This window comes from Lytechinus variegatus, chromosome 1 (genome assembly GCF_018143015.1).
Source record: "Lytechinus variegatus isolate NC3 chromosome 1, Lvar_3.0, whole genome shotgun sequence".
Classification (NCBI taxonomy): domain Eukaryota; kingdom Metazoa; phylum Echinodermata; class Echinoidea; order Temnopleuroida; family Toxopneustidae; genus Lytechinus; species Lytechinus variegatus.
In genome coordinates this window covers 86,191,492-86,217,603 of record NC_054740.1, presented here as the reverse complement: position 1 = coordinate 86,217,603, position 26,112 = coordinate 86,191,492, and the positions used below count along the sequence as shown (strand labels likewise).

Sequence of the window (26,112 nt, the reverse complement as noted above, 5' to 3'; positions counted from 1 at the left end):
TTAAAAATGATTTTTCAAACAAAATTTACTATTTCATTAAAATCAACGCTTTTCCCTTTGATCAATTTTGTCAAAATGTTACATTTTATTCAAAACCTTCTTGAATTCATTCTTTTTTAATGAGAAAATTTTGCCTTATCCTTCCATTTGCTGTGTTTAATTGAATATCACTTTTACTTGTAACTCATAATAACATGTCCTTCTTTACATTGCTGTGAAAAATGAATCTTGCGTGTGATTTTTTTGCACACCCCAACTTGTCCCTTAACCTTTTCCTGATATCCATAATTCTGTTTTATTCTAATAATATTGCTATCATCTATCTATTTCCTACATTTATTTTCCTAATTCTCTTCTCTCTATATTTGCTGTCTGCTTTTTTCTGACGTGTTATCTCCACTTACTTAATCATATAATTTCTTCCCTTGTGCTTGCCCTCGCGAACCTGACCGGATCGGTGTTTTGATTTTTACGGCTGGAACCCTGTGATAACACAAAATTTTGACCTATCCATTTTATTTACCAACCCCCTTTTATTTAACATGTGTTAACCCATTTTTACTCTGATCCATCCATCTAATTTGAAAAATGCACTGATCATTCTACCTTTTATTCAATTAACTAAAATGTAATTTACCTGATCATGCCTTAACCCCCTTTAACCTATTTTCACATGACATGGTCATTATACTCATTGTGTGTGTGATATGCTTATACCCCATCACACGGGATACCGGTCATACTATACCCCATTATACACTCAATGTTACCCCTAAGTAGCAGTACCACCATGACGATCCCTTCCTCCCCCAGTAGCAAGGGAAGCCTGTCCAGCTTCCCGGGCCTGTCGTTCCTCCAGAACAAGGCCGCCACACTCCCCCTTAACGCTAGTAAGACCAACCATCATTTGGCTTCCCCCCGTCACAGCAGGTCCACGAGTGGTCTCAGTTCCAGCTCTAACCTCGGCGACTTCCCGACCGGACTACCCAACTCAAAGTCATCCAATTCAAGAGGTTCTACTCCCCCAACTCCAGGTGAGCTAATCTTTCAAACCAAGTTCACTGATAAAACTGACATTTTAAAAGTAAACCTAGAACTTTGCTGGAGCAGTGAAAAAAAAATCACTGCTGGTTATTGTTCACCACCGTTTAACAGAAGTTGGCCACCATTACAGCAATGCGGTATACGCTCAGCCAATGCTGGTGGTCCCTCCTACCGCTCTGAAAGAATTAAGCTGCACAAAATATTGCAAGTAGTGAGGAGCGGGCAATTTTCCACTCTCTTAAAGGTCACCCCCACTCAAACAATGCCCAGTCAAAGTTTGGCAACGCTAGACACAAGTTCGTGGATGCTTGGGTTCCCTAGGCCAACACAGAAATCTTGCAAGCTGGACCACCGCTGCGGTGATTTAAATGTACAAACTTTTGTAGAGCGGTTGTATACGTTTTACGAGCTTACATGGGATTGCTGGAAAGGTGTGGGACGTTGAAGCAGCAATCCATTTCGATAATGAACTCTGGTTTGGTGTTGGTATAGAGGTGTCACCGCTAAACCAATGCTCTCTACCGTTTAACCAATGCTAAAGCAACGCCAGCTTCAGCGTTGCACCGCTAAGGCAACGCCCATGTTTTCGATTTTTTTCCATTTCACGTGCGGTGATGAGCGTTGTCGAAATGTGACCCCCTTCCTCTACTGTTTTGGCAGTGTGACCACTACTTAAAGGGGAATGAAACCTTTGGGACAAGTAGGTTTCTGTCGAAACAGAAAAATCTAAGAATAAGAACAAAGAAAGTTTGAGAAAAATCAGACAAATAATGAGAAAGTTATGAACATTTGAATATTGCAATCACTAATGCTATGGAGATCCTCCCATTGGCAATGCGTCAAGGATGTGTGATGTCACAAGTGAACAACTTTCCCTTTGATGGACTATAAAATACCCCCAAAATGTCCCTTTTTGCTTTTTCTTATGGTGATACAAACTCTTTATCCATGATGTATTCTTTAAAAATCTGTATTACATGCCCTCCCATAAAACTAATATATGATCTACTTATAGACAGAGATGCCAAGTTCAAAGACCAGCTATGCGTGAGATTTTCTGTGAATCTGAGTGAGATCACAGACATTGTGTACAATGTATATGGGGATAGCAGGGGGGGATAGGCTGTGATAGTTGCGTGAGACAGAGATTTGAGGGGATGAACAAGAGTCCAAAATGCTTGAGTCTAACGCATAATGCGTGAGACTTGGTAGCTCTGGATAGATGTGATAAAAGAAGCAGTTTAAGTGAAATATATATTAATGTAATGGGGAGAGTTGTTTACAGGTGACATCACACATATTTCTCACATTACCAATGTGAGGGTCTCCATAGCATTATGGATTGCAATATTCAAACTTTCTCATTATTTGTCTGATTTTCTCACACTTTCGTTGATCTGTTTCTTTGATTTTTATGTTTTCACATAAAATGAATGAAAAGATGGCAATGCCTCTGGTAAGGTGCTCATTATCTCTTTTTATACCACTATAACTAGAAATGTCAATTATTTTAGATATCCAACTCCTCTTTTCAACTTCACCTTTAGGAATAAGCTTAGCATTTTTAAGACTGGAGATATCGCTGGAAAAAATCTATTGAGCATTTTTTAAAACAAAATGAAATCATCAGCAGGTGATTGATGAGACTCACTGTAGCTGTTCAAAATTGGTGGAAAAAGCAAGACAACCTTGCATCACAGCTATCCAGAATACCTTTGTCATTTGTGTGCATATCATACATGAATAGATTTAAGTAAAGGTTTCCACACTTTACAGCTATTCCAATCTCATGTCAGACACCTAAAGACTCTAGAAGCATGACTGAATAATTCATGAAGGCAAAAGCTGCTTTCAGTATGGATGGGTTCTTTGGCGGAATAAGCAAGATGGCAATGCTGTCAGGCTTGCACAAGATATGAAAGGTTAAAGAAGATTCAAATCTTTAGAAGGGGATTTTCCCATCCTAATATCTTGCGCAATAAATTAGCCTCAAGGTTTGAGAAATGTCAGTTCCAAACCTGTTACTGCTAATCTTGATGAGCCTTTCAAACCTTAGCAAAACACATGCGGAAGGAAAAAGTTTTTCTGGAAATTGACATTGGTGATAAATATTACTGGAAATTATATAGAGTCATGATGATGGTGATGATGATGATGATGATGTTTATGTATGATGATGGCGATGATGTTGTTTCTGATGGGGAATATAAAAATACTTAAACTGCACAATGTATCCACTCAAAGCACACACAAAAAGAATTGATTACCAGTTTAATGATCCTTCATGACATTTACACAATCCTTCCATGTTTACCCTGTCTTTTCTCTCTGAAATATTTTCAAAACTGTTTTTCCTGTGGTGACATTTCTGAAATGTCAGTTATGAAGAGTGACAAGGAAGCAGCAGATTAGCAAAGCCTCTTGGGGTAAAGCAAGATATCATAAGAACATGGATACTTATTGGAAGAGAATGTCAGGTCTTCTTTCCACCTTTCTTGATTTTACAATTTTGGCTTTCTCTGGTTTCTTGTTTTTCCTCGGGCTGTCAGGGAGAGTAGATGAATGCAAATGATGCAAGGATTCCAAACTTTTTGAATAACTTGACAAAAACATTCAAAGATCAGTTAAAGTGAAACTGACTGCATATTGCATGATGTATTGAAACATTTCTTGCATTAAAAATTGGGGACCCATGCCTGTAAATGAAATGTCAATATGTTCTATGGTAACATAGAGAATTATATCTAAATGTATAATCAAAATGTACAGTCATTTTTCATTATTCCCACAACTGTAATATCACCCTGAATATTGTTATCTGCATCCACTAATTAAGCTTCACCAACAGTACAATTATAGAAATCAATACTAGAACCTGAATTTTAAAAAAAGAGTAAGTTATTTTGTATGTTGGCAATATCCGCCATTGTCTGTTAAATGAATAAAGCAGTGGAACAGTAACATCCCTGTGGGACACCGTAGGTATATCCTTCCAGAGGTATGACATGTAAATCAATATAGTAATGAAGTTATTCTCTTTTTTACAGATGGGGACCAGAACGGGCTAGAAGAAGACACAGGCGATACGCTAAGTCGGTCAAGAGGAAGCACGATTTCGCCACAGCCTAAGGAGAAGCGTAAACCATTCTTCAAGAAGGTTTGCATCCTTTCTGTGAATCTCTCTAGTGTTTTTCTTTTCTTGTGCTTGGAATTTAAACAAGGCACTTGTAAGAGCACTATAGGTGTGTCATGCCAACTTTGTAATATGTAGATTTGCCAAATTTTATGATATATTTTCGGGAAAGCAGGACCTGTGTTTTGCATCGCAAGTCAAATATGATCTCAGCAACTTTTGTCAACATTCAGGGGAGTAATTGTGAAAGTCATGTGAATTACATATTTGTCAACTCTAAAGGAATGTATACAAAAGTCAGATTTGTTTGGTAAAACTTCAGTAGCTTTATGCCAATGCTGAACCTCAATTTATCAACTTCACAAGGTTTTTGACATTAATCTTTCTGTGGGGTTTTGCATCTCAGTTATCACCGAATGAAAATGAATTTGAAGGTATCACGGTTGATTGATACCAAATAATTATTCTTATTATACTTCTAAATTCGAAGTATCTTTTTATCTCTAGTTTAGGAAAGAAATGAATATTTTTCAGAACCGAATTAAGTACATGTAAGTATGTCAAAATTATCCACCTTAAGAATAAAGGGATGTGTCCGAGATCATTTTGTATTGTTCTGAGGATTTATGCAAATAGAAATGAAAATTACAAAACACCAGGGCAGTTTTACAGCAAATAGACCCCTCTAACCTTGGATGATATAAATGGTGTTCCACTTCATTACTCTTATAGCTGTCATATCAATTGCGCCTGGCCTGATGTGGCTATAGAAATGAGTGGAATGTAAATTGTAAAATTATTACTAAAATGTTACAGATATATTATGAATTTGTACACTCTGTAAAGTATAGCTCATGAAGCAGTCTGGAACTGTTTTTTCTACATAATTATAAGTGGAGTATTCGAGGAGGCTTGATTTGTGAGTGCTTACTCTGTCATTTTGTGCAGGTGTACTCCAGATAATGTTTCATAAAATGTGAAATTCAAATCGGGTTGATACCAAACTTAGACATAAGGCTAATGAAGTATTACTGAACATCCTGCCCGAGTTTCAGGTCACATGACCAAGGTCAAAGGTCATTTAGGGTCAATGAAATTAGACCATGTTGGAGGAATCGATATCGAAATCTTAACCAAGGGAAAGTTTTTAAATGTCATAACTTCCAAAGTATATGAACCTAGTTCATAAAACTTAGACATAAGGGATATAGTGTATCACTGAATATCCTGCCTGATTTTCATGTCACATGATTAAGTTCAAAGGTCACTTAGGGTAAGAAAACCTTGGTCATGTTGGGGTTATTTGAGGAATTGTCATCATAACTTTAGAAGTTTGTGGATCTAGTTCATGAAACTTGGACATAAGAGCAACCATGTATTCCTGAATATCATGCGCGGGTTTCAGGTCAAAGGTCACTTCGGGTCAATGAACTTTGGCTATATTGGGGGTATTTGAGGAATTGTCATCATAACTTTAAAAGTCTATATGGATCTAGTTCATGAAACTTGGACATAAAAGCAATCAAATATCCTTGAACATCCTGTGCTAGATTCAGGTCACATGATCAAGGTTAAAGGTCATTTAGGGTCAGCAAACTTTGGTAATGTTAGGGCTATTGAAATTGTCATAACTTTAAAAATCTATGGATTTAGTTATAAAAGCAGCAATGTATACCTGAATACCCTGTGTGTGTTTTAGGAACATGGCCAAGATCAAAGGTCATTTAAAGGTCAATGAACTCTGGCCATGTTGGAAGTATGTGTTGAATTGGCATTATAACTTAGGAAGTTTATGGTACTTGCTCATGAAACATCGACATGAGGGTAATCAAGACTTTTGTTACAAGATTATTTATAATTTTCATTGAGATATTATTGTTTTTAGCACATTATTTCATTAGAATTCACTTTGTCATCCTATAACATTTATCTTTGGTATTTCTTTCAGACGGAAAATGTTCCTCCATATGATGTGGTGCCATCAATGCGACCTGTTGTACTGGTCGGCCCCTCCCTCAAGGGTTATGAGGTCACTGATATGATGCAGAAAGCACTCTTTGATTACTTGAAAAGAAAGTTTGAAGGAAGGTAAGTTATATCCCCTTTCTACTCACCCCACCTCCTGGGGTCTGTTGTACCCGTATATAAGAAAAACTCTGGCAAGTTTTTTTTTGCCAGAGTTATTTAATGTGTAATTTTCAATGGTGTAATTTTGTTTGCCATAGTTTTAGGCAACATACGGGTCCCTGGTCAATACTTCAATCATAAAATAATAAAATCATGAAATGATAATATGATAGCTAAAATGAAATACCAAACTACCTGCATTAGTATTTAGGGAATGAAACAGGCATGGATGCTTCATTCGTACCAGCAAAACTGACTTTAGACGGACAAAAGCTTATACCCGTCATGTTATTTTCAATGATATATGATCAGTCGGTTTTGAATTGGTTTTGTCAGTGTGATTGCAGTGTTACACATAAAAATATGCATTGAGTACTACCTAGCCATGTGATGTAATCAGTGCGTGATGTAATATATTAATGAACAGTTTCTAAAGCATTATTTTGTCTTATATTATGTGATAAACTTTATTATGATAACGACAGGGGGATAAAAAACTCTTTGCATAGGTCATGGAATGTCATCAATGGTCAGGGAAATTTGACAAAGGTTGCGTATGAACTCTGATCACATGTTATTTTTGTTTATTTTATATATATTGTTTTTTCATTTCTTTGATCATCAAGGATTTGCATCACACGTGTGACAGCAGACATTGCCCTTGCCAAGCGGTCAGTTCTTAACAATCCTAAAAGTCGGCAGATCATTGAACGGTCTAATAGTCGCTCATCCAGTATAGGTAAGGAGTTTGAGAGAAAAAAAGTGCCAGCTTTTCTCCTGCTTTCATGATGATGTCACAATGGAGGTTAACACTAATGAATAGCAAATTTGTGCACCAAGGCATGAAAACAATAATTCATCATAGCTTGGCCATTTTTTTTAATGATTTTCAAGATTTTGTATCCCCCACTGGAATTATCAAAGGTTCAAAGAAAGCCAGAGAATAATGACCCCATTTAAAGGAAATGTCAAGATGAAAAGTAAAAGAAATGAGAATGAGGTCCTACCCTAGAGTGGGGGGGGGGCAAAGTTAACAAGCTGTAAGCAAATGTTTCATTGTGATATTTATGATGTACAAAATGATTTATGATGTGTTTGGAAGTACATGTAGACAAACGGTTGGGTGAAATATTGAGGTGTATGCATAGTACATGCCAGGGTTGATCTTCACAGTTCATGCATTTATTTGAGTATTTATTGAGTGCTGCCTGAGAGAGTGAATAACGTGTGAAAATGTAATGAATAAATGAGGGAACGCCACTCGGGTAGAAAAAAATGGCATCATACCCAATGCATATCAAAATTAACAAAGATACCCCTCTCCCCGTCTTCCCTTTTCCCTCTTAACAATTTCAAATAAAAGAACGGAAACGATGCCCTTCACTCGCCACCTATTTGGAGCGTCATTTTATTTCCATTATCGCTTAACGGCCTCTTGATTTCACGGGCTCTTATTTCTAATTGTAAAATGAATAACGCAAGGCCATAACCAGTGAGGGATACCAATGCACAATGCCATAGCAGGTCCAATTAGTCAAATTTGATATACTGTTAAAAGAGAGATATTTGGCTGGTTGAGTGTAAGAGGAGGTCCTCTTCGAGGTCGAAAGAAGATGTATCTACATTTCAGAATGGGTTGCAAAAGAACATTGGTGAATAGCAATAAAAATAATGAAAGCTTATCTTTGTAATTTTATTTTGAAAATAATGGCACATACTCCTTCAATTTTCCTAGATACATGTATATATTTCATATCTGCATAAAAAAGGCCATTTCAAATTGGTTATGTAATGATTAAGTTGTAATTCAACATTTGAAAAAAGGGCTCCTATTTATTTGATGTCCAGGGGATTTTTTTGTGATAGTATTGTTAATAATTTGCCTGAGAAACAGATACAAACATGTCACCAATTACTATTTTTTATTTATTTCAAATTTCATAACATTGAATGTCATGTGTTTTGCAAAAGAGAGTGGAAAATTCAAGCTTTTCTGCATTCAAACAACATGTTGAATCTAGTAATAACATGTTTATGGTTGCCATTCACCAGCCCTCAACATTACATTGTGCCATGTACAGCATAAATGTATGTACAATGATTAATTATGTCAGCTTTTCTATGATGTGCATGTGTAATACTACATGTATTTTCAAGATCCAAAGCTGTGCATGCGATATTATAGTCCATGGAAGAAAGGAGGCACATGTGGAATATTTTCCAGTTCAACCTATATGTAGGTCACTCTGTTTGAAATATATGCCTTTTAAGGACATTCCACAGTTAAAATGAAGTCCATGTCATTTTCAACAAATTTTGCAGAGAGTTACTTTGGTATCTATGCATCATAAAAATCCAAATTTAATATAGGTTCATGTGCTTATTTTTTTCTACGGGACATCAAATTCGCCGTATTTGAATGATATGAACATGTTGCATCATGAGAATTATGCCTCTCTTAGACCTCACAAATTCACCAAATGAGTTTAAATCATCTTTACTCAGTGGATACCGCATCAAACTTCATCAAATTTTCAAGATATATAACAAGTGTATACCAAAGGAAGAGAAAGTCTTTTAATTGGTAAAACTTTATTTATTTGGAGTCAGCAGCGCCCTCATTTGGCAAGAATGGTGCAAAAACTCAGGAAAAAAAATCTTCAAAGACGTGAATCTACTCAAAACATTCAAAAGTATTTTGAAAGCTGCACTTTTTTCAAAATCCATGTCACTTTCATCAAATTCAGCTAAACTGTAGAGGAATGTAGATGAAAGATGTAGGGAAGTTAAAAATATAGGGTCCATTTGCTTGTTTTTTAATTATGAGTGTCCAAAGTGTTGCGAGTTGGCATGAAAATCGCCTAAAATGCGCCGAAAGCATGCAAAAGTCTAATAATACTGTCTATAATGCGAATGGTTCCGTAGTTTTGTTCCCAAACATTCAAAATCCATATCGTTTTCATCATCCTCTCTAAATTTGTAGATGGATGTATTCTGAAGCCGTTAAAATATTTAAAATATGGGGTCCATGTGCTTGTTTTTTACTTATCAGTGTCCAGATTGTTGCGAGTTGGCTTGAAAATCGCTTAAAATGCGCCGAAAACATGCAAAAATCTCTTAATACCCTAAACAATGTAAATAGTTCTATATTTCACTCCCTTACATTCAAAATCCATGTCATTTTCATCATACTCTCTAGATTTGTAGAGGAATATATTCTGAAGATGTTAAAATTATTAAAAATATGGGGTTCATGTGCTCGTTTTCAAATTATCAGTGTCCAAAGTATTGGGATTTGGCTTGAAACAGCCCAAAATACGCCGAAAACAAGCAAAAGTCTGTTAGTACCGTCTTAATTGCGAATGGTTCCGTAGTCTTGTTCCAAAACATTTAAAATCCATGTCATTTTCATCATACTTTGCATATAGATACTTTTGCACCTGAATATTCCAAATATGCAAAAATTAACATGGGTCCATGTGTTTGATTTTTGTCTCACCTGCGAAGCAAAGTGAGACTATAGGCGCCGCTTTTCCGACGGCGACGGCGACGGCGGCGGCGTCAACATCAAATCTTAACCTGAGGTTAAGTTTTTGAAATGACATCATAACTTAGAAAGTATATGGACCTAGTTAATAAAACTTGGCCATAAGGTTAATCAAGTATTACTGAACATCCTATTAGAGTTTCATGTCACATGACCAAGGTCAAAGGTCATTTAGGGTCAATGAACTTAGACCATGTTGGAGGAATCAACATCGAAATCTTAACCTGAGGTTAAGTTTTTGAAATGTCATCATAACTTAGAAAATATATGGACCTAGTTCATGAAACTTGGACATAAGGTTAATCAAGTATCAATGAACTTTTTGCATGAGTTTCACGTCACATGACCAAGGTCAAAGGTCATTTAGGGTCAATGAACTTTGGACGAATTGGGGATATCTGTTGAATTCCCATCATAACTTTGAAAGTTTATGGATCTGATTCATGAAACTTGGACATAATAGTAATCAAGCATCACTGAACATTTTGTGCAAGTTTCAGGTCACATGATCAAGGTCAAAGGTCATTTAGGGTCAATGAACTTTGGCCGAATTGGGGATATCTGTTGAATTCCCATCATAACTTTGAAAGTTTATGGATCTGATTCATGAAACTTGGACATAATAGTAATCAAGCATCACTGAACATTTTGTGCAAGTTTCAGGTCTCATGATTAAGGTCAAAGGTCATTTAGGGTCAATGAACTTTGGCCGAATCGGGGGTATCTGTTGAATTACCATCATAACTTTGAAAGTTTATTGGTCTAGTTCGTTAAACTTGGACATTAGAGTAACCAAGTATCACTGAACATCCTGTGCGTGTTTCAGGTCACATGTCCAAGGTCAATGAACTTTAGCCGAATTGGGTGTATCTGTTGAATTACCATCATAACTTTGAAAGTTTATGGATCTGATTCATGAAACTTGTACATAAGAGTAATCAAGTATCACTGAACATCCTGTTCCAGTTTCAGGTCACATGATCAAGGTCAAAGGTCATGTAAGGTCAACGAACTTTGGCCATGTTGGGGTTTTTTGTTGAATAACCATCATATCTCTGTAAGTTTATTGGTCTAGTTCATAAAAAGAGGACATAAGAGTAACCATGTATCACTGAACATCTTGTGCGAGTTAGAGTAGTATGCAAAGTCAGCACTGCTGCTATATTGAACCGCGTGATGCAGGTGAGACGGCCAGAGGCATTCCACTTGTTTGCTATAGAGCTTCAAAGTTAACCCAAATGGATGTTCTTAAAAATTGCGCATTCAAAAGAATTTGGCATTTTTAGACCTCACGAGATCACGACAATGAGTTTAAAGCTCTATGACTCAGTCAAAATCGATGAAAATTTTATCAAATTTTGCAACATGATTAACAATTGTATCCTTAAGATGGATAATCTATTTATATTGATTTTAATCGCTTGCTCATTTAAGTCTAACATCACTGTCAGTTCTTAAAAATTGCGGTAACGATAACAAATACTCAACCTCAAAAAATTCAAATTTTAATAACAAACTTGAGGAGTAAAAGAAATGTTACACTTTATTCAAAACCCATGTCATTTTCAACAAACTTTGCAAAGTTGTAGAGGAAGGTACACCTAAGAGGTGCAAACATTAAAAAATATGGGTTCATGTGCTTGTTTTCAAACTATCAGCACTCTTATTAGAACAAATGTTCTTCAAACACCCCAAAACGCACCAAAAGCTTTGTATCTATATGAGGAGAATTTCCGAACCACTCTACCATTTATTTTAACTCGTGGTCATGTTCATCATGCTTTGCAGCACTACAGAGAAAAGTATTTTGAAATTGTAGAGAAAAAAAAATGGTCCATGGAATAATTTTAGTTTATTAGCTTCATAAAATAACACATCGGATCTGCAGTTATAGTGCAGATAAGGAGAAAAATCAGCTCACAATACCTACAGCTGATTAATCACCAGTTGATCCATTGTGACGTCAGCGTGCAGAGTGTAAAATATGCCCAGATCATGATGAGCACAAGCATACGTGTGGAACATCCTTAATATAAGAATATTTTAATATACATGTATGTATATTGTTAGTTTATATTGTGAATCTAATATTTCCATGCATATCTGAATCTATGGTATACTGGTATATACATATAATTAACTTCCTATGAGCACAACTCACTCATTATGAAAATGGTAATATATTATCCAAAATTTGGGGATCCTCTCCCTCTGTAATATTGTCCTATGTCTGTACCATTCCATAGATAGCTGCTTATATTGAATGGCATGTGGATTGCATTATTAATGCTTTGTTTGCTAGAGTATACAATTTGTGAATTAGCTCAAAGGCGCTCAGTTGATTGTAATTAATTACAGTGTGTTGATGAGCGAAATTCATTAGGAACCAATTTTTGTTCTAAAATTTGAAGAAAAAAAAAGATCAAGGGTACAGTTTAAATGAAGAATAAGCCGCAGGTGTTTCATTAGCACATTGCTGCTTTTCATACACCATCATACATTTATTTTTTTACTATGTCAACCATTTGCTGCATTACAATTAGTAAATCAAATAATAGAGAACATTTTTCTTTTCCTAATCAGAAATTCAGACCATCTCAAATACAATACATGATAGGTATGTTTTAATGTAACACATTTTTATCATCCATTTCTCAATTCTTTTCGTTTTATTTTGTTTTTCCAGCTGAAGTGCAGGCGGAGATAGATAGAATATTTGAGTTAGCGCGTAGCATGCAGCTTGTCATCCTGGATTGCGACACCATCAATCACCCTAGTCAACTTGCTAAGACGTCTCTTGCCCCTATCATTGTCTATGTCAAAATCTCTTCTCCAAAGGTACATATTTATAACAAAACCCTTTTTTTTAATAAATCCCCTTTTATTATTTAAAAGGGAAACTATCACAGCAATAAGCCCAGGTTACCTGTTGTAAACCAACATGATACAGGGTATCATAAAGTGAATGCAGTACAGTAATAAACAGAAACAAACATAAATCAAGAGATATGGGCATGCCAAATGAGCTGATTTCATTCATGATAAATTATTATGGAGGGGGATGCGCTACCTCTTGCTTTAATTTGTTATGATTTTTATAATAAATTCACAATTGAACTTGCATATATTAATTACAGAAATTTACATATAATGCAAAATAAGTGTAAGGGAAAAAATTAAGAGCAAAATGACATAAGTATTCCTGATATTATTTTTACTTTTGATCAAGAACTCTGAAAAGAAAATATACAAGTTAATCTGTCTATTTGTTGAGTGCCTAATATCTTGCATTTTATAATATCATGAAGGAAAATCAGTTTTTACAACCTCAATTAATAAACAACAAAGTAGGATTCGAAAACGAAATAAAAAGTTCCTTGAGATATAGTAATCATGTAATCTTTTTTATGATGCACTGTTAAAGCAGTCAATCTTATTGTCAATTCAAAGAATGAAATGTGATTGAATAAAAACTGAATATTGACCTGAAAGATTATTGCCCTTTTAGCCCTTGATTGATGTAATATTCATTGTACATCAAGAGGGGATATTAACCTGGGCTTCAAGTGATTTGTTGTACTGAGCTAAATTGTTGTCTGTCTTCAAAGGTCAATGAGCTCGTATTAAATGAAACACATGAGCTCATTTAGATTATAAGTTCATTGACTGTGAATCAGAAGATTGATTCAGTATGCAATTATGTAAAACTATATCCTTTCACTTTAGCAGGTGGTATCATAAGCTGAGAGATTCAGGAGTATTATCAGTTTTGCTTAGTTTTATGTAGATGTTTGATTATTCTTTAAAAATTGAAATTTGATCAATTATTAGTTTCCATGAGCAGCAGCAATCACGTAACTTTTATACAAACGTTGAATATGATTGTAGTCAATTCAGAATGAACTGTATCCATGCACAGTTGCCATGCCTAAAATGTGCAAGTGTTGTTTTAGTGTGAAACATTGAATGTTTGAGGCTGCCTATAGTCTGTTCATAACAGTAATTATTCAAATTTGGGGGGGGGGTAATCAGGATATTTGGCATGATTTATAAGTTTTAATAAAACAAGAGATTTGCAATATCTTTAATACCAAAAATTGAACCTTTTTCCCATTATCCTTTTTTTGCTAGTGTTTTTCCTGTTGGGATAAAAAGTGTTGGATATAAGTATGATATTGCAGCCAGTTTTAACACTCATTCATTTCATTCATGGCACAGCAAAGCCCAGAAACAAAATTCAGCAATAAAACCTGACAGGATTATTGTGTACAATGTCTATGGGACATGGGGTATTAGAAAATTGTTGTAGAGGTCATACATATTTTTTTTTTCATTGCAAGGGGACAAGTAAATTCCAAACTTCTGATTATGAATGGTGGAATATATTCATCAAAAGCACTGATTGCTGGAAAGCAGCAGCTGGAGCTAAAGCCAAGTCATTTGCTCTTTTGAGTAAGCAGCTAGATAAATGGTGCATTATAAATGCTATATAGGCCTTAATACTATATGTTTTTTATATTTCAGGTACTACAACGGCTAATAAAATCCCGCTCAAAATCACAGAGTAGAAACATGAATGTACAGCTAGTAGCATCCGACAAACTAGCTCAGTGCCCTCCTGTAAGTATTTCTAGTCTTTATTCTTGTAAAAGATTTCGAGATTCAGTATCCATCCTGTTCATGAATTATGAGGTTGAAGTATTCTTTTCTATTCGAATCCCTGTTTTGATTTCAGGTTAAAAGGAAAAAATGCATAAAATTGTTTTAAAAATTCCTATTTGGATATTTTACATAAGCCAAAGAAAATTACTACAAATGAATTGTAAAAAATATAGTTGTTGATGTGTTATTTCATAACATATGTCAGTACTTTTCTATTCCTCATTATATATTTTGATTGCATGAATTATCCCTGTTGTCATTTTGATTGAAATGTTATGAAATTAAGTCTATTCATGCAGGATAAATTCAAGAAAAAAAAGAAACAATTCCTTTCAATGGTCTAAATTATAGGATTTCCCATATTTGAAGCACATTGGTTGTAATGAATATCAAGTTATAGTTCTTCAGTAATGATTTGTAAAAATCAATGAATATCTCAAGATCCTTCTTTTCTACATTATTAAGAAAGTTGGGTAAAATTTCTCCCATGATATTGCATCGACATTGCGCTCTAGGCTTTTTCAGATGGTTATTGAAGCCTACAGCAATTGAGGTAAAATCCCACTTCTTCATAACCTACTTTTCTTAAATATGATTTTTTTATAACTGATATTAAACAAATGACATGAATCTCTTTTAATGATGCATCTTTGGTTTAATTGGTTTCATTGACCCGATATCTCATAAACATCCTTTATTTGTTGTTTTTGTTTAAGGACCTCTTTGATGTGATATTGGATGAGAATCAATTAGAAGATGCTTGTGAGCACATGGCTGAATACCTAGAAGCATACTGGCGGGCCACCCATGGGCCAGAGGTAGAGGTCCCCGCCAAGGCAGGCCCCCAACACAACTCACCCATGCATAACATTCTACAGCGGGTAGGCTCGCACCGCAGTCATTCGGAGAAGCAGGACAAGAAAGCGGACTACCACCATCATAAACGGGGCAAGGATGAGTACGACGGAAGCGACCCCAACGAGCCTTACGAGAGCGGATACCGCAGTGATTCCCGTGAGCATCCAAGCGATTACATAAGGGATGACAGGGACGCTCGCTATAACCAGAGGCCCGTCTCGCCCACAGACGGTAGAGGATATTTTGATAATGATCGGAGGGATCGCGACAAGGATAGAGACTATGATTCCCATGGAGGAAGGAAACATGTGAAGGGAGACAGGACTCGTGATGTCGAACGAGGTCCTCATGATAGAGGACCCCGGGATAGGCATTATACCGAACGAGATGCGGTCAGGTACGAGAGTGAATACCCGAGTAGACAAGAACAGAGAAATCGCTATGCAGACAGAGAACGTGATCGCTATGATGATAGGTCAGGTCAGGTCAGCGAGCGTGGGCGGTATCCGCCAGAGAGGGGGTCCAGCTCTCGTGGTGGACACAGTCGGGAGCACGAGATCGAGATGGAGGAGATGTTTGGCAGACGAGGTCGCGAGGGTCCAACATACCCTGAGCAGTACCATCAACGGTACCAGGACTCTAGAGAAAGGGTACGGCGCGATGCCTCACCAGGTCCTCGCCAGCGCATGGGGCGTCCCTGACGCTGACCTCCTGCTTCCACCTATCACGGTGGTCTCATTTTATTTTGGAAGTTTCATCAATGCCAGTAGAGCAACCTAACTCCATGTGGAGTTGATATCTCGTACTGCGAGCATTGAATTTATGTGTTCCAGCCAAGTTGTACTCTCAACACAGTTCCTGCAGCAGTTGTAGTAGTCCAGCCTTCTTTCTACTACTTTTTTCTATGAAAAAAATGGCTGTGTATGTTGGAGTTGCCTGATTTCTGATAGTTTTTTTTTACGCTTCTCTATAACTTCAGATCTTTTGAATCAGAGCATTCTGCATATGGGTATCGCGTGATCAAGAGAGGTAGCACATTGAATTGCTAAAGAAAGCATTTTTGGTGGCGGCGGCTTGGTGTTGGGTCTTGACAGTATCAACCAGTGGTCATTTGAGAACCACTTGATATGAGTTAGGAAAGAGATCAGTTTATTATCCAAGTGACCACTGCAACCAAATGACATCTATTTACTAACCAATGGTGTCAAACTTTTGAGGGATTTTTGAAAAGAAGATGATTCACCTCAATTTCTAAAGAATATCTGGTGAAATGGGAAGTTTGTGATCTATCTCTCTCATTCTCTCTTTTCTCTATCATTTTGTTGTTTCCAAGTTTTTTAAAGATTTATTCAGCATATTTTTGGGGTGATCAAATTTCTATATTTCTGACATTTAGACATATATCATGACTTGACTACTTGGACAGAGCTCATGTTAGGTAGTGTTTGACAACTAACAATACTTTGAAAGTGTTTTGAATATCATGAAGATAAGTCAGCACACAGTGGCTATGTGTAGTATACACAGAAAAAAGAAGTAAATGACAGAATTGTAATTCACTGAATTAGAAGGAAGTGAATGTATTTGGAGAAGGCTTTTGAAACACCACATCGTCAAAATATTTGACGATTGGTTGAGATTTGACAGACCATCCTGTGGGTGTTATAATTAACCTCTGCAGGCAGGGTTCTTTGTATCACATGATTTATGATGCGGTGATCACATGATCAGTACACAGTGGTCACATGACCAGTCTGTATCAATTCCATTTTTTTCCACGGTTGGTCCGCAAGCTTTGTAACTTTTGTATAGATGTGTGAGAAATGCATGCTATAGAAACAAATTTGTTTTGCTTGTATCTCAAAAATGTAGAACAAATCTTTGTCATTTTCCCCCTACGATTTCACTGTATAGAATCACACTTGTGTGTGTTTTGTAACTATTTTCCACTTCTTGAATCTAATTCTTTTTTTGTCAGATTTCTGTCTGTTTCCATTTATCAATTCTTATCTTTTTTTATCCTGTTTCTTTTTTTGTGGATGTCATGTATTTCTGCCCTTTCTGTCTTCAAATATTTTCCTGCTAAACATTCATAAACACAGAAGAATTGTACATGTTTATAATACTCTACATGTTTGTGCCATGGTCGTTTAGTAGAAAGCACAAGATTCTTCCATACCTACGACAGTGTTCTAAAACATTCATAATATGGTTGAGATAAGAGGTCCAGGATTGGTGTATCTTTGCATGAATGAAAATTGCAATTTTATCGTTAAAACAGTGTGTGCATAGCAGAGACAAGAATCATATATATAAATATATATACATATAACATATATTATATCATCGCTAGTGAAATATATCAGTTTTTATCAATGGTTTGGGTGATTAACTAAACAGTAAAAGACAAACTATTAGAGAGATGGTTTATATGTTTTGAATGCTTGCCTCCAAAGTGAGGCCTTTTGCTATTCAGATGGATAACCTGTTTGAAATAGCTCTATGAGATTGAGTCTCTCTTCAACTTCTGAACAATATAATATTATTATCCAATGGAGGACTAAATGACATAATTAAAGATCAAGAGATGAGTTTCACCACATCATCTCATGACCCATATTTTGTAGGTTATGCAAAGTTTTTACCCAGCCAGTCTGAAGAACCATTGTACTTTCCATTTTAAGACTCTAATAATGCAAAGAGATTAAGAGTTTATTAAATCATTAACAAGGTAAGGAGGACAATTTTGAAAATATTGTATTCTCCAAATTTTGTAATTCATTCCATCACAAAAAGAGGCATACTATAATCATGATAGTACCATGCATTGGTAACTTTAATATAAATGACTGAACAGGATTAAAAATCAGTCAGCATCCCCATCCCCGCCCCACTGACTTATCTCTGCACATAGACTCATACCATGAGAAGTTTATTGAGCCATTTTCAAAATTGATTTTAATAATGTGTCCATTCAGTGAAAAACCTCATTGGAACGAATATACCAAATCAGTCATTTGAGCTGCATATTAAAACTTCATAGAATGAGCCTCTCTGAAAGAGTTAATGTTCCTCTACATTTTTGCTAAAATATGAAGTCTTTAGATCAAATGAACAATTATAAAAGCATTTTTAAAGGCCATTTTTTCCCAAACTGCAGAGTTTTAAGAGATCATGTGAAGAATAAATGCTTGATGCTTGTGAACCAACTTTTTCAAACCCTTCATTCTCCATATTTTGTAATTCTCTTACCAAAATTTTGTGATAGTTCTACCAGATTGCGATAAAGTATTAACCCTGGATCGTAAGCTACATACCACAAGACCAATGGCAAAAGTCCATAGAGGGACCAGGTACATGTAGTGAGGATTAATACCTTAACAACCGACTTGGTTTAGAACCCCGGGTTCCAGATTGCAAGACTTCTACCACTTTACAGTTGATCAGAGCTCTAGGATTTGTTCTTTCAAACTCAACTTAATCTCATGTGAATGGTTGTTTGTTTTGGGCTGGTCTGTCCCAAATTAATTTTTAAAAACTAAATTGTGAGGAAGGATCAAGTTCTGGAATGATGTCTCAAAATACTTTGCTTTGCTTATCAGCATTTTTGTATACCATTTCTTTGTGGAGCATGATAAAAGCCAAAATTTTATGAGAATCGGTTTGTCAGGGCCCCAAAATATGGTCATACATGTATGAATATCTTTGATGACTTGAGTATTTGTACGGTCATTCCCTGGACCACCGTGAACCTCATCCCCACCATAATGCCTTCTAAAATGCAACATACGATTGGAATCCTGATTTCGCATGTCACAAAGTCATAGCCCGTTTTATTGTAGGACAGAGATTTTTTTATTCACTCCTTCCCCTCACTATTTGTTTATTTATTTATTGATTCCTTCATTTGTTTATAACTACCTATTTATTTGGTTTTCATTATCAATTTCATATAGTCATAATAGTATTCCTTTCTCTTATTATACATACACATTAACATATTATATTATTTCTTATTCACTTCATGTAACTCTTTGGTTTATACTTTATCGATATTGCCTCCTGGTTTCATACAATTACACATAATAAAAAAGTGAAAAAAACTGTTTTGAAATGAAAATGTTTCTAGTTAAAGGATCATGATAAAATTCAAATATTAAGGGGAAAAAATCTGATATACTTGCCAATGCCAACCTTGTCCACACAAAAAAAAATAGGAAAATTACAAATGAAAATTTTGAAAAGGGGTATCAAGTCCATAATTTTCATGCACATTCTATTGACTGGTTAAAAGAAAATTGATACATTGTCACTATTGATTTTGTTTCTTAAAAATAGTGACAATCTCTTGCGACTGATGGCAAAATTTAAAATCTCTTAATGGGTCTTTGTGGTGGTTTTGAGTGGATTTTCTCTTGCTCAGTGTACTCAATCCAAAATATACTATATGTCTGATCACAGAAGAATTTGCAATTTGACTTGGTTTGAACTTGCTGTGCAAGACCTGTAAATAATTGAATACCAACAAAATTTCTATCTATTAAAAAATCATCTAACATGATGTAGATTTGGCACCTCCACAATGCTGTTGCCTCTTCATTATAGTTCTCTATTGGATATACTTATATCTATATGTTTATATATTCATATCTTCATATTCGCTATATATACATGCATATGTAAACATATAAGTATACGGTAATTATGAATTTAGATTGCGTTGACTGGAGAAGTAAATGAATTACAATTGTCACTTTTCATGTATTTGTTCTGTAATTGAATGTAATGCCTCAAAGATGGTCTTTTTTACGATAAGACTCTTTTTCCTGGTAGCTAGTGCTTGTTGGATTTTGTCACACTTTTCTACGAAATCTGCTACAAAATACAAAAAAAAGAGGTGAAGGAAATGAGAAATGTCTCACAAAATGGTAGCTGTAATCAATGTTAGTGAGATCCAAGCCATTTAATAGGGTTGAATATTGCCCGATATGGTAGTATGATACGGAGGGTAGAAATTTGTTTTAGAAAGTCAACCTACTACCCGTCATATTTTTCATATTATCAGACATTTGAATGAACAGAAGATATATGTTGGCTATCCATATTCTAACAAAATTATTGAATGGCTTCTTGATTGAAACATTGAATCTAGCCATAAAGATCATTTAAGCTGGATTGAAATCAATGTTATAACTATTGCCACTGAGCAGTGATATCATCATGCTCAAGAAAAATGTTCATGTGCATTTTTTGGAGACAAACATTTCAATATTTATGAGTTTCTAAAGTGTCTAATCAGAGAAAATGAGTATGGTCGACCATTGTACTGGTCTTCATGTACACATAAGAAGCATATATAGGAAATACAAAATGCTTTCATAAATCTATGCATTAAAACTTTTAAAGATTTGTTTATCACATTAACTATATGAAAGAAAATTATGATTCAGTTTGTATTCAATATACGTTATCATCAAATAAACTGGAAAGTGTTTAATCAGAAACATATATCGCTATTTCGCATTATATATTAAACTGATAATATATTCTAGAAATCAGGATAAGGTGGTGAATATGAGTGGACTAATACCAAATGCCCATTTAAGTAGAAAGTCCAATGTAGTTATATGTATGATGTAGTAGATTAGTATTCTTGTGATAAAGCATAATGTACAATTATCAATATAAACTATATCCAACACTCACTTTCTACATATTGTAGGCATGTGTTTGTTAATATGTATCATATATTTACTCAAAAGTACAATTGTATACACTGCTCATGCTAATTGTCTGTCGAAAAAGTGACAGTTATACCTCTAAATTTACAAGATAAAAAATTCCCGACTTTGACAGAAGTGGACTACGATATATACTCGGTTGTACTGAACTTGTGTAGGCATGGGCGAATGGACTTTTAATTAAGCTTCTTTCTTTTTTTTTACTGTAAATACATTATATAAAAGTGGATTATGGTATTTACGAATGCACAAATATTTACATGCATTTGTGAAGAAGGTAGTTATTGTATACTATATAGACATGGGTGTGATATATATCAATGCTATCAAGGGATTTTTTGGTCATTATTTCAGTGTAGTGCTTGTATATGAATAGGCTTAGTATACACATGTGGCACTGTCTTCTCTTAAGCAAGCCCCCAAAAGTTGTATTTTGAAACAACTATTTCTACTCGTTAAAAATGTTGAATAATGTAGACTTTCATTTAAGACTTGCTCAAAGGCAACCATAGCTGATTGATAAAGGTATTTTATATGTACGTATTGTGCTGCGATAGATAGAGATGACTGAACACATGTTCATACTGTGTGATCTCCGCTGTTCTTGTTGTATAAGATAAAGAAAATGGGGTAGATACACACTACGCCATATTCTTCCAGCATGTGTATATATTGAATATATCACAGAAAAAAGACTGTGTCATCTCATTTACATTTTTGTATTTAAAAAAAAAAACAATTTTGAGTCTCCCTTCCTTTACCTCCCCTGAAAAAAGTGCGCCAATATTCCTGTCTGTCTATTAAGTGCCATTTTATTTTGCTAATTTGGGAAAAACAGAATGATATCACTCTCCAGAAGCATCTGTTTGAGAAGAAATTATAGCTCGTATTTTTTCATTCTTTTTACAATTTGATGCAATTTATCTTTCAACACTGGATGTTGCTATTGCTTGATTTGTGTATGAGTTTATATATATGTATATATATTCATATAGCTATATATGTGTATATACATATGTATACATCAAATGATTGAGCAAATTTGTTTTCTAAATACATAAGATAAATGTCTATATAATATTTAATTTTGATTATATTTACTGTTTTGACATCAAAGCTACAAAAACTGGGTCAGTCATATTAGTTATTTGTAGTTATTATCTTCCTTATTATTCATGAGAAGACTGCGGCTAAAAGCTTGTGCCTTTGACACCCTATTGTATGTTATAACATTGTGCAAATGCTAAATTTGTGGGGAGGGTTCCTCTCCGATATGACTCTTTGCGGACGTCACTTCACCGAGAAGCCACTCGGGGTATAGAATGAAGTGTGTCATTTTTAATTTTTTTTGCCAAACACCGGACTTTTACAAGCCATACCATTACGGATTGTTTTCAGCAAGGTATTTTTTTTCTTTTCAATTTTTTTTGTTCTGTGTGTGAGTTTTTCAGGAGAAATTTAAAGGGAAATATTGTTTTTCCTCCAGTTGTTGACTTTTGTTGTAGAATGATGACACTGTTCCGTTGTCCCCAACCCGACCCTAATCCTGTGACATGTATTCTATAAAACTGCCAAGATGTGTATTCTCAACTCATGAATTGGCAAGTAATATTAGTCAAGTGGGTCATGAACCTCAATATCTTTGCTAAGGGTGCAATAGTTCCTTTGAAAAAAAATCATTGATCAGTATTTATGTGATCAATTCACTCTTTATGGTGAGAACAAAAAGTAATTTGATGTTTTTGTTATGTTTTTATGTTTGTTTCTTGTTTTTCTTTATTTTTTTTCTTCAAAACAAGGCCAAAAAGTAGCCAACAGTGCCTGGATTGGAATTTTGCTGGGGTTACCAAGGTCTTCAAAAATTTCATTTAAAACAGCGGATAATACCCACTTGGCATATTTGTGTACAATACCCCCTTTCTTGGCCTGTTTTGTTGGTATTCCTACCCCCTCCCCCCCATGAATGGAAGTAAACTTTGCTCTTTTTTCATTAGATATTGGTGGCACTATCAATCTGGAATTGAAAGCTATATTCTTTTATACCCACCCCCCCCCCTCCCCTGTGCTTCAATATATAAAGCAACTTCCTAATTTAATCTATTACATGTAAATTCAATTTCTGAAGTTTGCATTCAACAAGAATTCCAAAGGTATAGAGGCAACATAACTCCCTTAAAAATTAACTATTACAGAACATTCAGTCCAGTATGATTCGCTTAAAGTTATCGGGTTATAATTCACAATGGACTAAATACTTATTTATTTTATTTTGTAGTTGATTACCAATCTGTGAACAGAAGTACATGATGTTCGTGAATTTTCAATGTAACATTTAAGATTGGAATGAAATTGATTCACCCAAACATAATGTTATGTTGATGAATCAAAATTAAATCAACAGAATACTTGATAGTGTTTTTTTTCATTAACTGATCGCACCTTACTAATATGGGGATGAAAAGAAAATGTAAAATTAATTGGTAATAACAGTACATGGTGATGATTTCTTGCAGTCATGAAATGTAAAATAGACAATATTTATATTACTCAAGTTACAGAGCATGTTTGTTACGAAATGGTCTTGTAAGTCATTTATAATTTTCATTAAATTTGTATGCTTTTAAATAGTCAAAGTGCACCATTAGATATTAATTTTTGTATTCTCTTTGCACGTTACGATTCCACGTGACAATGTGTGCAAGTCCTGCGCTCATTTTGGTCGAGTATTTTCAACATTGACTGTTAGAGCTCTCCCTTTAATGTTGATGTGTCACGTCTTTTGTGAGTTCATTCCTGCGTGTTTCCAGTGTAACGTCATTTATTAACCATGTTATTACGAAGCAGTAGATAAAAGACAAGAAACAGATGTAGAAGCATGCTGAACGGATGTTTAGTATGCTAACAAAATCGACATATTCTATAAGACAAGTACATGTAGTTTTGACTCGGTGAGATGGACTGAAAGTATACTGTATCATTGTTATATTAACTATGCTATGTATTATTATTATCATTATATCAATATCATTGATACTATTATAAATATGTAAACACACTGACGCTGAATGATACAGTGTTGTGTACATTAGTACCATGATATGGCAAGTTTATCATTATCCTAGGTATATAACGTATGGCACAGCATTTGATTCTCATGAATAAATTATGGACGGAATGTAGTGATTTCTTTTACAAATAAACATTATATGCCTACAAAAAACATGAGCCGGTGTTTTGTTTATTTGTGTGTTTAACTTGGGTTAAGGGACTATGCATGTAAAATGAAGAAACAGGCTAATAGAGTATTCTGTGCAAGTTGCACTACTGGATGGGTGATGGATTATATAAAGATGGATCGATGGATATAAAGATGGGGATATAAAATGGAGGGATGGATATAAAGTTGGAGGGATGGATATCAAGATGGAGGGATGGATATAAAGATGGAGGGATGGATATAAAGATGGAGTGATGATCTTCTGGTTGAATGTACAAAGGACAGACAAGGATGGATATATAATGTATGGCTGAGTCAATAGAAGGATGGAGGGATGGGTAGATAGGATGGATGGAAGGAGAGATATTTGGATGGGTGCAAAGCTGGGTGAAGAGTTGGATGGAAAGTGTGATAAGTGGATGGATGGAGGGACAAATGGACATATGTACTGGCTGCATAAAAGTTATCACTCAAATGCGCTAACAGAGGCCCTGTTACAACCAGTAATGTCAAAGTGATGCCTGATGTCACAATGCGTTATTTACATGTATCATCAATTGATATCACAATCCAAAACATGTGACTTCCACTTTGTTATTGGTCCTCTGTTCCTACTAAAACATATTTGTGTGGCCAGCACAGCTGGGGAAGATACATGGATGGCTAATTGACAAGTAGATGGTGGAGGTAAGGACAAAGATATGTTTGGACAGATTAATAGCTGGAGGAACAAATGGTTAGATAGGTTGATAAGTGAATGTGTACATGTTTTCATTGATAGATGAGGGAGAGATGCTTAGGTGGGAAGTCATCTGGATGACTGGGTGGATTGAAGGTGGATAGAGAATAGATTGATCTATATTAACCAGAGGTGATGATGCCATGGTTGATGCATTTTGTTGAGGTCGCCTGTATCTGGCTTATAATTGATATCAAACATTGATTGATTAAACAAATTTGATAATTGAGATGGAATCAACATTGTTCTCATTCTGAAATTCAACCAATCATATCCCCTTAGAAGGCATGGCCTTAAATGATGATTGTAATGACCAATGTCAATAAAATTCACCAGTCGTCAACTCTTCCAATGCTGCCAATTAAAATTGACAAGTAATCAGATAAAATATTTCCAAAAACATTAAGGATCTCTGCTGTGCTATATGCGATTTCCTGCATGTATAATTTAGAGGACAAATCCACCCCAATAAAAAGTTGATTTGAAGAAAAAGAAAAAAATCAAATGAGCATTACACTTAAAATTTCATCAAAATTTGATGTAAAATAAGAAAGTTATGACACTTAAGTTTCGCTTAATTTCACAAAACAGTTATATGCACATCCTGGTCGTTATGCAAATGAGGGGACTGATGACCTCACCTACTCACTATTTATTTTGTATTTCATTACATGAAATATTTCCATTTTCTCCTTATTGTCATGAGAAACAAAGTTTTCATTTCTCTATGAACATGTGGAATTACCATTGTTTGAACATATTGTGGTCCAACCAACAGGGACCTTGTTGTCAAATCTGTGAAAATTGAAATATTGTATAATTCAAACAATAAAAAACAAAATAAATACTGAGTGAGTGACATCATCAACTCTCTCAATTGCATATCACTGTTTTGTGAAAAATAAGCGAAACTTTGAAATGTCATAACTTTCATATTTTACATCAGATTTTGATGAAATTTTCAGTGTTATGCTTGTTTAATTTATCTCTATTGATTCAAATTAAAAAAAAAATTCTGGGGTGGACTTGAAAGGTCTTATTTGT

The 26,112-nt window shown here is 35.0% G+C and overlaps 1 protein-coding gene across 2 annotated transcripts in view; it reads left to right on the top strand.

The window, feature by feature from the left end:
• Nucleotides 1-24,332, top strand: part of LOC121426295 (voltage-dependent L-type calcium channel subunit beta-1-like) — a 55,989-nt gene extending 31,657 nt beyond the window's left edge. The window contains exons 5-11 of one of the 2 annotated variants that reach the window (XM_041622539.1): nt 928-1,034; nt 4,092-4,201; nt 6,126-6,265; nt 6,931-7,043; nt 12,538-12,689; nt 14,376-14,471; nt 15,230-24,332. In XM_041622539.1, coding sequence (XP_041478473.1) covers nt 928-1,034; nt 4,092-4,201; nt 6,126-6,265; nt 6,931-7,043; nt 12,538-12,689; nt 14,376-14,471; nt 15,230-16,072 — 1,561 coding nt within the window. In that variant the 3' untranslated portion in view covers nt 16,073-24,332. The remainder of the gene's footprint in view (nt 1-927; nt 1,035-4,091; nt 4,202-6,125; nt 6,266-6,930; nt 7,044-12,537; nt 12,690-14,375; nt 14,472-15,229) is intronic. The other variant, XM_041622545.1, reaches the window with a different exon arrangement.
• Nucleotides 24,333-26,112: the final 1,780 nt, after the last annotated feature.